Genomic DNA, 12477 nt, shown 5'->3' with positions numbered 1-12477 from the left:
GATGGATGAAAATGCCAAACCACACAGAACCCGCCTAGTGTAAGACTTTCTTCAACAAGAAGTGCTAGAGACATTCCCGTGGTTTGCAATACCACCAGACATGGACCGAATTGAACATACGAGAGGCTATCTCAGACAAAAAACAATGCACAGGATCAAAAATGTCTAACCATTGATTCAAGAGTAGTGCAGTTTTCTAGACTTTTTAACGCCTTTTTGGACAGTCGTTATAAAAAGTATAACACTATTGTAAATTTCTTTTCCTATCGACTTTATACAGTTTTGTTAGCTGAATGTTGATAATACATACATGCTGGGGGTCACGTGGTCACTACTAGTGGACTTAAAAGTACAGGGTCAAATCGTGCCGTTGTAATATCACCTGTGCGATTTTTCTGGTAACAAGTTTGTTTAGAAGATATCTATTTGTGGATGAAAAAATATCCAAGAGAAATAGATTGAATGACCCACTTTATTCCATTCTAACTTAAAGAGGTTGGTACATAGCTCACTGGATGACGTAATAGTTATCGACATTGTCAAATACTCCTGTACCACCAGGGTTGATCTCCACAACCTCCATCTTACCGCTGGCGCAGGTCTGCCGGGCAAGCTGCAGGAAGAAAAGGTATGTGCGAATAGCTGTGATAAGGCTTTTAACTATATACTGTAAGACACTTAGATTTCGATAATATTTTAATTCGCGAACTTATCTGTTCAGACATATTCGCGAATACATTATTTCTCAAACGCTGATAAAGAAATTATTTTGAATTCACGAATGTTGATATTTTAAAGAACAACGACTTTTCAAGACTCTGACATCGGTAACAGGATCAACATGATTTATTTTCGTTCAAATTATCGCGAGGAATTTGATTTCGCGATTGATTCTCTTTGTGTATTAACGCGAAAATGAATCCTACGCGAAATTTAAGTGATTTACAGTAATTGTCTTACTCTAGGTTAAAACATCAACATCAAAGAGCTTTTTGCTAATCTGTGGAGTTTGATTAAACAGGCTGGAGGAGAATAGAGACTGCAATAATCCTAACATCAGAATGCTCAAAGTCCCATGTTTCAGATAGGAATTTTTGTCGTTTTACTGAAATATTGGAATCTGACTTGGAATTGGTTTCGGCTGCGGACAAATTCTTAAGATATTTATTATTTAAAAGAAACTTCTCTTTTTTTCTACAAAACGACATGTTTTACAGGCATGCTCCTAGGATATTGGGACAAGTGTTTTACAGGTGGATATACTAGGACACCTGCTTTTATTTTGTCTCCGCTGTGATTCGGGTCTTTACGATAAAGCGATCAGAGTCAATGATTGGCTAGGTATCATGATGACGTCACTAATTAAAAAAAAGCCTGTTTATCTACATCAGTGACACTTTAGTACACCAATATTATTTTTATTTATATACACAAAACCAAACCAGTTATTGATTTATGATGTATTCACGTACCTTAAAACCACCGGAACTTGTGCATCCTAAAAATATTCCACTTCCGCTTCCGGCTTGCAAATTCCCGTTCACAAATACAGAGACTGGATGATAAGAGGCTAACTGGGCACAGTTTGACCGTACCTGGTGGAACATAAAAATTACATATCGAAATTCACAAATATCATATCTTTGGCTGTGAAATATTGAGAAATATCTCATGTGTTTGTATAGAAACTTTAACCAGTAATCAGTATTACTCTATATAATTGTCCGTAACTTAAACATACCGTTTGCCTTTGGAACACGAAGTCTGTCTAATTATAAGGAAATCGTTCTTGTATGTACAGAAGATCAATCTTATTTATCATTCCAGGATTTGTGAAGTAAAACACACTCTACTTATGATATTTTGAAAATGAAATTTAAACTCAGAAACATTACACGCATACGTGATTGGATGGAAAACTGTGGCACGTTATACTAGGGTTGATTGAGGAGTAAGACACGTTATACTAGGGTTGATTGAGGAGTAAGACACGTTATACTAGGGTTGATTGAGGAGTAAGACGCGTTATACTAGTGTTGATTGAGGAGTAAGACACGTTATACTAGGGTTGATTGAGAAGTAAGACACGTTATACTAGGGTTGATTGAGAAGTAAGACACGTTATACTAGGGTTGATTGAGAAGTAAGACACGTTATACTAGGGTTGATTGAGGAGTAAGACACGTTATACTAGGGTTGATTGAGAAGTAAGACACGTTATACTAGGGTTGATTGAGGAGTAAGACACGTTATACTAGGGTTGATTGAGAAGTAAGACACATTATACTAGGGTTGATTGAGGAGTAAGACACATTATACTAGGGTTGATTGAGGAGTAAGACACGTTATACTAGGGTTGATTGAGGAGTAAGACACGTTATACTAGGGTTGATTGAGGAGTAAGACACGTTATACTAGGGTTGATTGAGAAGAAAGACACGTTATACTAGGGTTGATTGAGGAGTAAGACACGTTATACTAGGGTTGATTGAGAAGTAAGACACATTATACTAGGGTTGATTGAGGAGTAAGACACGTTATACTAGGGTTGATTGAGAAGTAAGACACGTTATACTAGGGTTGATTGAGAAGTAAGACACGTTATACTAGGGTTGATTGAGAAGTAAGACACGTTATACTAGGGTTGATTGAGAAGTAAGACACGTTATACTAGGGTTGATTGAGGAGTAAGACACGTTATACTAGGGTTGATTGAGAAGTAAGACACGTTATACTAGGGTTGATTGAGGAGTAAGACACGTTATACTAGGGTTGATTGAGGAGTAAGACACGTTATACTAGGGTTGATTGAGGAGTAAGACACGTTATACTAGGGTTGATTGAGGAGTAAGACACGTTATACTAGGGTTGATTGAGAAGAAAGACACGTTATACTAGGGTTGATTGAGGAGTAAGACACGTTATACTAGGGTTGATTGAGAAGTAAGACACATTATACCAGGGTTGATTGAGGAGTAAGACACGTTATACTAGGGTTGATTGAGAAGTAAGACACGTTATACTAGGGTTGATTGAGGAGTAAGACACGTTATACTAGGGTTGATTGAGGAGTAAGACACGTTATACTAGGGTTGATTGAGGAGTAAGACACATTATACTAGGGTTCATTGAGGAGTAAGACATGTTAAACTAGGGTTGATTGAGAAATAAGACACATTATCCTAGGGTTGATTGAGAAGTAAGACACATTATACTAGGGTTGTTGAAATTACAAGGTCTAGTCTCTAACGAAGTATTACCTGTAGGTACATTGTCCAGTGTGACACTTCTTTAATATTACAGAATGCGAGAGGGACGGATTCGTCGAAAGACGCTGCACTGTTCCCACAAGACCTTGCGTCTGAGTGGTATATAGATTTCCCTCCCTGCACGGCAACATCGACATCGTTCTTTCTACATCCGGATGGAGTAACTAGAAGGGAAAAGAAAAACATTTTGGTGATTTATTCTTTTTTTTTTTGTAATTGTTTATTTTTCTGAATTTGATGCAAAATATAACACAAAGAAAAAGAAGAGACATTCACACACACATCCTCCCTCACACACACATACACACCGTCACACCCAGACCTGCACAAACACACATTCAAATTAGTTACTATTTTTATTATCTTCAATTATCACCTACACTCCTCACTATAATCATTGCCATTATCTTGATTATTATATTGTCTATCACATACAACAGTCATCAGCTTCATGCACACATGTATAATGCCATTATCAGATCAACATCATTCGTAACGACAGTCATCCAGAAGAAATTCTCATTTTACTTAATATTCACAAACAATTATAACATACACATTATTTATTCACATACATACATATATACATTGCTCTCATACCTACTGCTCATCACTAAAGGGAGGGGGAAAACAGATGGGCAGACCTGGAACAGACAGACAGCAACAAGAACAGACAAGCAGACAGACAGTTTACGCACAGACAAAAACAGACACACAAACATACAGCAACAAGAACAGACAAACAGACAGACAGTTTACGCACAGACGCAGAGACAACAACAAAAAACAGACAAACAGACAGACACAAGGATTGGATGTTGATTTAACTTGATTTAGGTAAATAAGATAATATGATCAGTCAGCTCTGTCGAGACGTATACTAATGAATAAGAAGATATAGCACATATATTATATATCAAGTTTGATAAAATTTTCCCATTTTTTCCATTCATTTGTGAATTTTAGCTTATATGTCTCATTTTTGTTGTTAGAAATGTATTTTTGTATAGAAAAGTGGTCCTTTATGATTTTAACAAGAGAACAGATGTTTAAAGAATTATGCAGACATCTAGTTTTGTATATATAGTGTTTGATAATTAAAATTGTTTCATTATCCACTCTAAAACTGGGACTATTGTTTATTATTCCAAACAAAAAAGACTGTTTGTTGATAGAAAAAGGTATAAATAATGCATCAGTAAGTGTCTCCAGAGCTTGTAAAAAATTTTGGACTTCTTGGCATTCTCATAGATGATGGGTTATTGATTCTCTTTCAGAATTGTACAGATTACACAAAGGACTGTCAACTAGTTTTGCTTTAAATAGCCAGGAATTTGTTGTTAGAATGTGATGTGATGATTTATTCTATAATGAAAAAAATAATGATAACACAAATTAATTTAATAAATACTTTTTTGAGATTGCCAGTAAACTTACTCCACTGCTGAATAATGTTACACGGCTTCTTTTCAAAAAAAGTACTAAGCCGTTGAAAATTGTTCATACCGATCTCTTAGCTATACACTTAATGTTATACTGAAGACTGTTTTACTTGATAATTTCCCTCTTTACAAAATTAACCTGAGCTTCATATTGTGGTTTTAGCCTCATCTTGACAATTGGACCCATTAGCTTCCGCGGCTTGTCACACGTCAAACATGTAAAGTTACACATGGTGTAAGGATCAATTTTAGGTCCTTTGCTATTTCTGGTTTTCATAAAGCAAATGGCAATCTGATTTAAACAATGTTCATATATGTACATGATATGTTGTAAATGATAAAAAAAACCCCAAACAAACAAAAACAAAGCACAACAAAACGAAAAAACAAACAAAACAAAATGCACGTGTATAGCTTCTAAACAGAAGTAAAGTAGAAATCGTTTAACCTTAAATCTTACTTCGTGTAATGAATCTCTGGAACAGGTTGTAAGAGATAAATGACTTGGTGTTGTTATTGATAAATCTTTGACATAGTAAGTCCATATTTCATCTGTTTTTGGGCAAAATAAGGCAAAGATTACGCCTGTTGCGTCCATATCTACCCATAGAAGGTAGAGTCAGATTTTTCCAGTTTTCCGACATTTTGTACATTGCAGTACTGTGTAGTGAAATGTTCTGGAAATTTCCTGAATAAATTCCTGAAGGCTCCGAAACAAGCAGCCAGAATGTATTTTCCTCGAAAAGTAAAGAGGATTACTATAACTTTTGGTAATTTGAAAGAGGCTAATATAATGAATCTGCGGATATTTTAATTATTTTGTACCGGTCTTAGTATTATCATATAAATAAATAAATAAAAACATATAAAATGGCGCTATTCTCATTTTATATTTCTTTCTTTGGTGACGTCACAATGTATATGACGCAACAAAGTTATGACGTCACCATGGTACTTATGTTGATCTTCAAGCAACTACTGTCTGCTAGGTGCTATCATACGTGTGGTGAAATTCGGTGTTATTGTACTTATGACTGGGTTGTCATGTAATGTATAAAGATGTACAGAATCAATATCTAAAAGTTTGTTCTGAAATAGAGATCGCCAAGTATTTACAAATGAAATGTACAGTACAGATATAACGTCACTGGGTTTCCGTGCTGTACTCGATATATCTAAACATCAAGCACATTCGCCTAGAATAAAACTTATCGACCGATAAAAGTGTTCAAGAGGTCTGACGAGTGCAAATCGGGAGTGAAACACGAGCATATGGGGTGCATTTAGTAGCAATATGTCACTGTAAACCAAGTGCTTCTGGATTAATATTAGCGTCTTTATAAATTTATGCTTCTGCACACACTTTTGCTTTCATAACGTGTATACCAACGTTTGTGTCTATGACAACTTTTGTAGCTACACAAACGTTCGCGGCTATACTAACTTTGGTGGCTAGACTATTTTTGCGGCTATACAAATGTACCAACAATCGCGGCTTTCGCAGCTACACCAACCTTCGAGGTTATGCTAACTTCGGGAGGTAAACCAATTTTCGCGTCAATACTAACTTTCATTAACCAACTTTCGTGGCTATACTAAAAAAAGTTGGTAAAAGAGTTGACACAACTAAACTAAATATACAAGTGAAAGTTATTAAAGCTGCGAAAGTCAGTGTTTTAAAGGTTACAATAATATTCACGGCTATACTAATTTTCACTTTGCCAATGTTCGCAGCTACTCCAACTGTCACAGCTTTACTAACAGTCTCAGCTATAAAAATTTTCACTTTACCAACTTTCGTGGCTATACTAACCATAGAGACTATACTTACTTTGTTGGCTAGCCTAGTTTTCCTGGCTATGAGTATTTCAACTTTCACGGCTATAATAACTTTCGCTATACCAACGTTCCCGAGTATTTCAACTTTCACGGCTATACTAACTTTCCATGTTTTACCAACTTTCGCAGCTGTTATAACTGTCGCGGCTAGACTTATCGTCACTCTACAAACACTCGTACCTATAATCATTTCGGCGGCTTGACTTGTCGTCACTCTACAAACATTCGTACCTATAATCATTTCGGCGGCTAGACTTGTCGTCACTCTACAAACATTCGTACCTACAATCCTTTCGGTGGCTAGACTTGTCGTCACTCTACAAACATTCGTACCTATAATCATTTCGGCGGCTAGACTTGTCGTCACTCTACAAACATTCGTACCTATAATCATTTCGGTGGCTAGACTTATCGTCACTCTACAAACATTCGTACCTATAATCATTTTGGCGGCTAGACTAATTTTCACGACTCTGCTTATTTCGCTTTACCAACCTCCACTATACCAAGTTCCATGGCTAAACTAACATTCACAAATGTAATAACTTTTGCGGATAAACTTTCGCTATACCATTTTCATTTAATTTTTGTAAGTTGTCAGGTGGAATATTCTTTACGTTCTAATAAGAAGGATAGTCCATTTTAAGATGTCAACTTGGCTATCATTTTTCTGTTCCAATAGGTAGACTACCCTTTCAAGTTGTCAGGTGGTTACATGTAGGATAACTTTTTTTTATCACATTGGATGCACTTTTTAGGTTTGGTCAGTTGGGGTACCGTTTCTCAGTTATGTCTGCTTTGATAATCCTTATTCCTGCCTCACCCTAGGTTCGAGACAAGCTGCAAGTGCTCTGAAAACAATTTAAGTGACGTCACTGCCGTGACCCGGAAGTGGAACTACTTGTATGAGGTCATTCACATACACTAGTTCGTCTGCTACTGAAATCTTGTGTTGTCCTCAAAACTGAAAATCTTGTGTTATCATCAAGATTGAAACTCATGATAATCCACAACTTGTTATAAAAATATATCTATGAAATATCAGTAGTATCAGGTTTGACGTCTTATTGATATGCACACTAGAATTATATCCATGTAAGATTTAATCAAAATGCATGAAACGTCTGCGGAATCATCAATGTTCATACGCCATCCACATGTTTTTGTTTACAATCAATATACTTCATCTTGGACTCGGACAAGGAAAACAGGGTAAGAGAAAAATAACCATTCACCCCATTTAGGGTGAAATCTCAACCCACAGGGAAGATTATCAAGCTGTCAAACACCCGACAAACATAAAAGATTTTTTATCAGTCTCACACAAGGTACGGAAAAACAGCTGTTACACCTTTAATGCTTCTCACAATAGTTTAACGTCATATTTTATGTAGCGTAACAATGTCACGCATTAATTACGTCATCCATTTCGACGTACATTTCATGCGACATTGACGATGACGTCATGAATAAATTCCACAACCTACAATTGGCTAATTTTTGAAGTATGCAAGAAAGGAAATTAAACATGGGTCTTGTTCGTCTACATCCTCGTGCTGACTCTTACACTCAGATTGGGATGTCCCTGGTCAAGGAACAGACCCAGGTAAGACTGCGGTATTCCCAGATCAATTAAGTGGGATACTTGTCTTATCACACAGGAGTTCTATCAGACAGTGACACTCTGTCCCAGTTATATCTAGTGAAATACCCTTTCTCGGTACACTGTGGCGTATTTCTTTGAGTTTTTGTTGGCAGAAATCTTCATTAAACCGTGATTTATAATAAGATGGAGCTCTAGAGCATTTTTGCGAGTACCAGAAAAAAGGTACCTGGTGGAGCCTCCAGGAACGATGTTTTAACAGATCCACTAAGAACATGCTACAACACATGTTTTTCAAAAGATGGTACATACTCACCAATCTAATGATTATATGTTACTGTATTGCCCGTTATTTTTGTAAATGATGTTTTCGTTATTTCGCGGTACACTGAAATGATCACGAAAATATCACCCACGAAATCATGAGGCATGTATCTATAGATGGCCGTTTACATCAAGATCGCGAGATTTTAATTCGTTGAAATATAATTCGATCGTTTTAAAATAAAACGCGAAAATATTGACTCACAAAAATTAGCAGCTCTGCAGTATATGAACGTAGTGTTCAATGTTATACCTGGTAAACTCACCTCCTACGAGTGGTATCCAATGGGCAGATGGTTTCTGGGTAGTGACCACAGGCGGAGCAAACGTGTGCCATTGTCCCGGATGGTGTTGCACTGGAGCTGCTGTTGTTTGCACGGGTTTTGGTGATGTAGCAAGTGGTGTGGTGGGACCTTGGTTCACTAAACCTACAAACAGTATAATATTTTAAAACTCATTTGCTCAAAACATGTTGATAAAAATAGGAACGATAGTCATCGAAGGATGAAAAATAATCTGGACGAGCAGACAAATATGTCCGATATAAATATATTTTCATTCTGTATTTTTGTTTTGTTTTTTTGTTTAATTTAATTCTAAATTTGTATTGAAAGGTGCAGTTTACTCGTGTGCTATGCACTATCATAAAGTTATCTTTATGATGATAAAAGTCTCACAAACCGCGTTGTTTAATACCTACCAAATATTAGACAAGGTATACAATAATGATACAAAGTTTTACAAACCTTGTCGCTTTAATACCTACCAACTACTGGACATTGTATACAGTAATGATAAAAACTCCTACAAACGGTGTCGCTTTAATACCTACAAACTACTGGGCATTGTATAAAATAATGCTACAAAGTCTCACAAACCGTGTCGCTTTAATACTTACCTATTGGTCCCATGATATTATGCTGACAACTGCTGGACATGTTGAGATGTCCTGAAACAATAAGATATGAAGTAAAGAAAAATCACCAGCATGATACAAAAACGATATTTAGTGAAATTTCACGGTACACAGTTGTTTTTCGAATTGTATATTTATACGTCAAACAAATACATATATGTCGCATCATAAATACAAGCTTTATTTATGATGTCATACAAATATAGACAACATTTTTTTTCATCTTGTGTTATGTTATGTATGCTATATTTTCTACCTGTATGTTGTGTATGATAAATTATCTACCTGTATGTTGTGTATGATATATTATCTACCTGTATGATGTGTATGATATATTATCTACCTGTATGTTGTGTATGATATATTATCTACCTGTATGTTGTGTATGATATATTATCTACCTGTATGATGTGTATGATATATTATCTACCTGTATGTTATGTATGATATATTATCTACCTGTATGTTGTGTATGATATATTATCTACCTGTATGTAATGTATGTTATATTATCTACCTGTATGTTGTGTATGATATATTATCTACCTGTATGTTGTGTATGATATATTATCTACCTGTATGTTATGTATGATATATTATCTACCTGTATGTTATGTATGATATATTATCTACCTGTATGTTATGTATGATAAATTATCTACCTGTATGTTGTGTATGCTATATTTTCTACCTGTATATTGTGTTTGGTACTTGTACATTGCTTACCTCTGTTGAAAATTACCGTTCCAGTACACCTGTTTACTCTGAATCCGGCGTCTACTCTCAGGTAAGCTAACTGTAAAAATAAAAATAACAAGCTTGCTTCATTCAGGAAATCATTATATCAATATAGCGTTCGTGATATTGAGATAAACACCTAGGACAATAAATTCCGATATCAAAATTTCGATTGACACTCAAATTCCGTCAAACAATGAGCAAAAGGAAAAAAATAAACTGATACCCCTGAACAGGTACAAGGATAATAAGACCAGGCGTTCTGGAAGAGTAAGCGTTTTCTGCTTCATTGACGACGCCATGTTTGGTCACCCAAACTATATTATGTCACTACCTAAAGCGAGAACTTCACATCGCACATAAAATTAAAATAATTCCAATGTGATCATATGACAACCGTAAGAAAATCTTGCTTATTGTCGTTAACCTCCACATCTTGAGACCGCCTTGCGAGTTTGTCTGACAGTTATCGACATCATGCAAGAAAATCATGATATTTGGAATAAACCTTTGGATATCGAATCAACTGCGGCATGCAAAAAACATGGGATGAGGGAAGTGATATTATAACTAAACAGAAATGATAGAAGGCTGTTTCTGTTCCTATTGTGGGAGAGTATCAAGGTCAGCAGAATCGGTCGTGTCCTAGTTTCTAATTTTGCTTGCACAAACGATACCTCATTTTCGTTCTATATTAAAAATTAAAAAAAAAAATAATAAATATATCTGAAACTGAAATTGAAAGACTTTTGATAGATTTTATTATTTTTACGATTTCGTCCTCTGTACATTCTTTTTTGTGATTCGGGCGTTTTTTTCACGAAATTAGCTTCAGTACAGTCCACAACAACGTATTTGTACCACCAATCATATCTCTTTGATAAAAATGTTATCAGAACAAGAAAAGGAGGATGTTCCATCAAATCGAAACATTTTTTCTAAAACAGTAAAAAGTTTTTTTTTCAACTTCAAAACGAAAGTTATAGACAATGAGATATTCCATTCCTACTACTGGGGTTGATGCGCGTGACATATCTATATATCTGATTACCTGTCCGTAATGTAGAATGGGCTCGAACCCTGGTGGTGCCTGTACTCCGGACAATCTGGCCTTGCAATATCGATCATTAAGGTCATAAGCGTAGAAATGATTCAGGACATGGTCCGGCATATCTATGGTACCAATAGGACGATGGTGTAGGTCAGGACACGGTAATACATAATACTCCGGATGTAAAAAGTTACAGAAACATTCAAAGGTTCCACTCACTGTCGCCACTGTCAGACATGTCAATGAATATAGAAAAAATGTCTTCATCTGAAACAAAATCGAAAGGTAATTAAGGAGACCGTTAAAGAACGGGAATACATGCTGTAATTGCAAGAAATCGTGTTGATATAGCCAGATAGGAAATTTTCAGCAAGTTTCTATACAACTGTAATTTTGTCCGACAATTTCAGTGCATTAAACGAGATATATATGTAGATTTTCATTTAAAACGTACCTTGACTGTGCAGCTGTTGGTTTGTAAATCAGCAGTTATAGTATATATTAGTTGTCCTTATCTTAGATACGCGTGGGTCACGCGGTGTCGGCGGACTATCTCTGTCGAAACACTGACGTTTAGTGAGTTAATCTACTCGCTGGCCACTTTGTTTATATACTATAGAATATTTCTGTTCCATCATGATTTAACAAAAATAATAATTAACGAATACTTATCCCTTCAATAACATAGTTGCCGGTAAAATCTGTTACCAATCTGACATGACCTAAAAGCAAACACTGTCATCCAGTTTTAAATCTGTGCAAGGGTGGTCCATTGTTTGTTCTAGATTTAACTATTTCCGGTTAAATCTATTTCGAGTAACATAAACTTATCCTGGATTAATTTACAAACTTGTGGTTCAACATCAACAATCAAATCAGTAATTTTAAAGGAAGTTACTTCATAAAACAGATTAAAGGACTATTGAAATAGTGTATTGCCATTGGCGCTTGAGATATGTTGACGTCACCAACACGATTATCTTGAAGGTGTTTAGTGGTATCTGCGGTTTTGATAAGCGCACTCAAATCCTTCTGTGACCCTTTCTTGATTTATTCCAATGCCATCTCTCGCACATCTATGACCAGGTGTTAAACAAAGCATAACCGAATCGACTACTATCCATTGTACCAATTTTGTATTTTTCCACGATCTGTTTATTTCCGTTTTAGCGTACATTGGATTGTAGTACAGCCGAAAAAGTTCATTGCCATCTCGTACACTATGTGCGTCAGTGCTAGTACGCTCCACAATGATAAGTGATGAAGATGACCGTGTTGTCATCGAAACGTCACCC

The 12477-nt window shown here is 35.8% G+C and overlaps 1 protein-coding gene across 1 annotated transcript; it reads right to left on the bottom strand.

Moving 5' to 3' along the window:
* Positions 1–508: 508 nt before the first annotated feature.
* On the bottom strand, positions 509–11449 carry LOC132552971 (uncharacterized). The gene is made up of 7 exons (XM_060217173.1): positions 11183–11449; positions 10120–10189; positions 9376–9426; positions 8744–8905; positions 3261–3433; positions 1473–1595; positions 509–613 (listed from the first exon to the last, which is right to left on the bottom strand). Exons 1-7 carry the CDS (start codon positions 11447–11449, stop codon positions 509–511), a joined length of 951 nt encoding a protein of 316 aa, XP_060073156.1.
* Positions 11450–12477: the final 1028 nt, after the last annotated feature.

The sequence above is a fragment of the Ylistrum balloti genome, unplaced genomic scaffold, assembly GCF_031769215.1.
Source record: "Ylistrum balloti isolate Yb309-2 unplaced genomic scaffold, AGI_CSIRO_Ybal_v1 Utg370290, whole genome shotgun sequence".
Lineage (NCBI taxonomy): Eukaryota > Metazoa > Mollusca > Bivalvia > Pectinida > Pectinidae > Ylistrum > Ylistrum balloti.
Note: the sequence above shows the minus strand (reverse complement) of the source record. Positions and strands in the feature narration are given on the sequence as shown.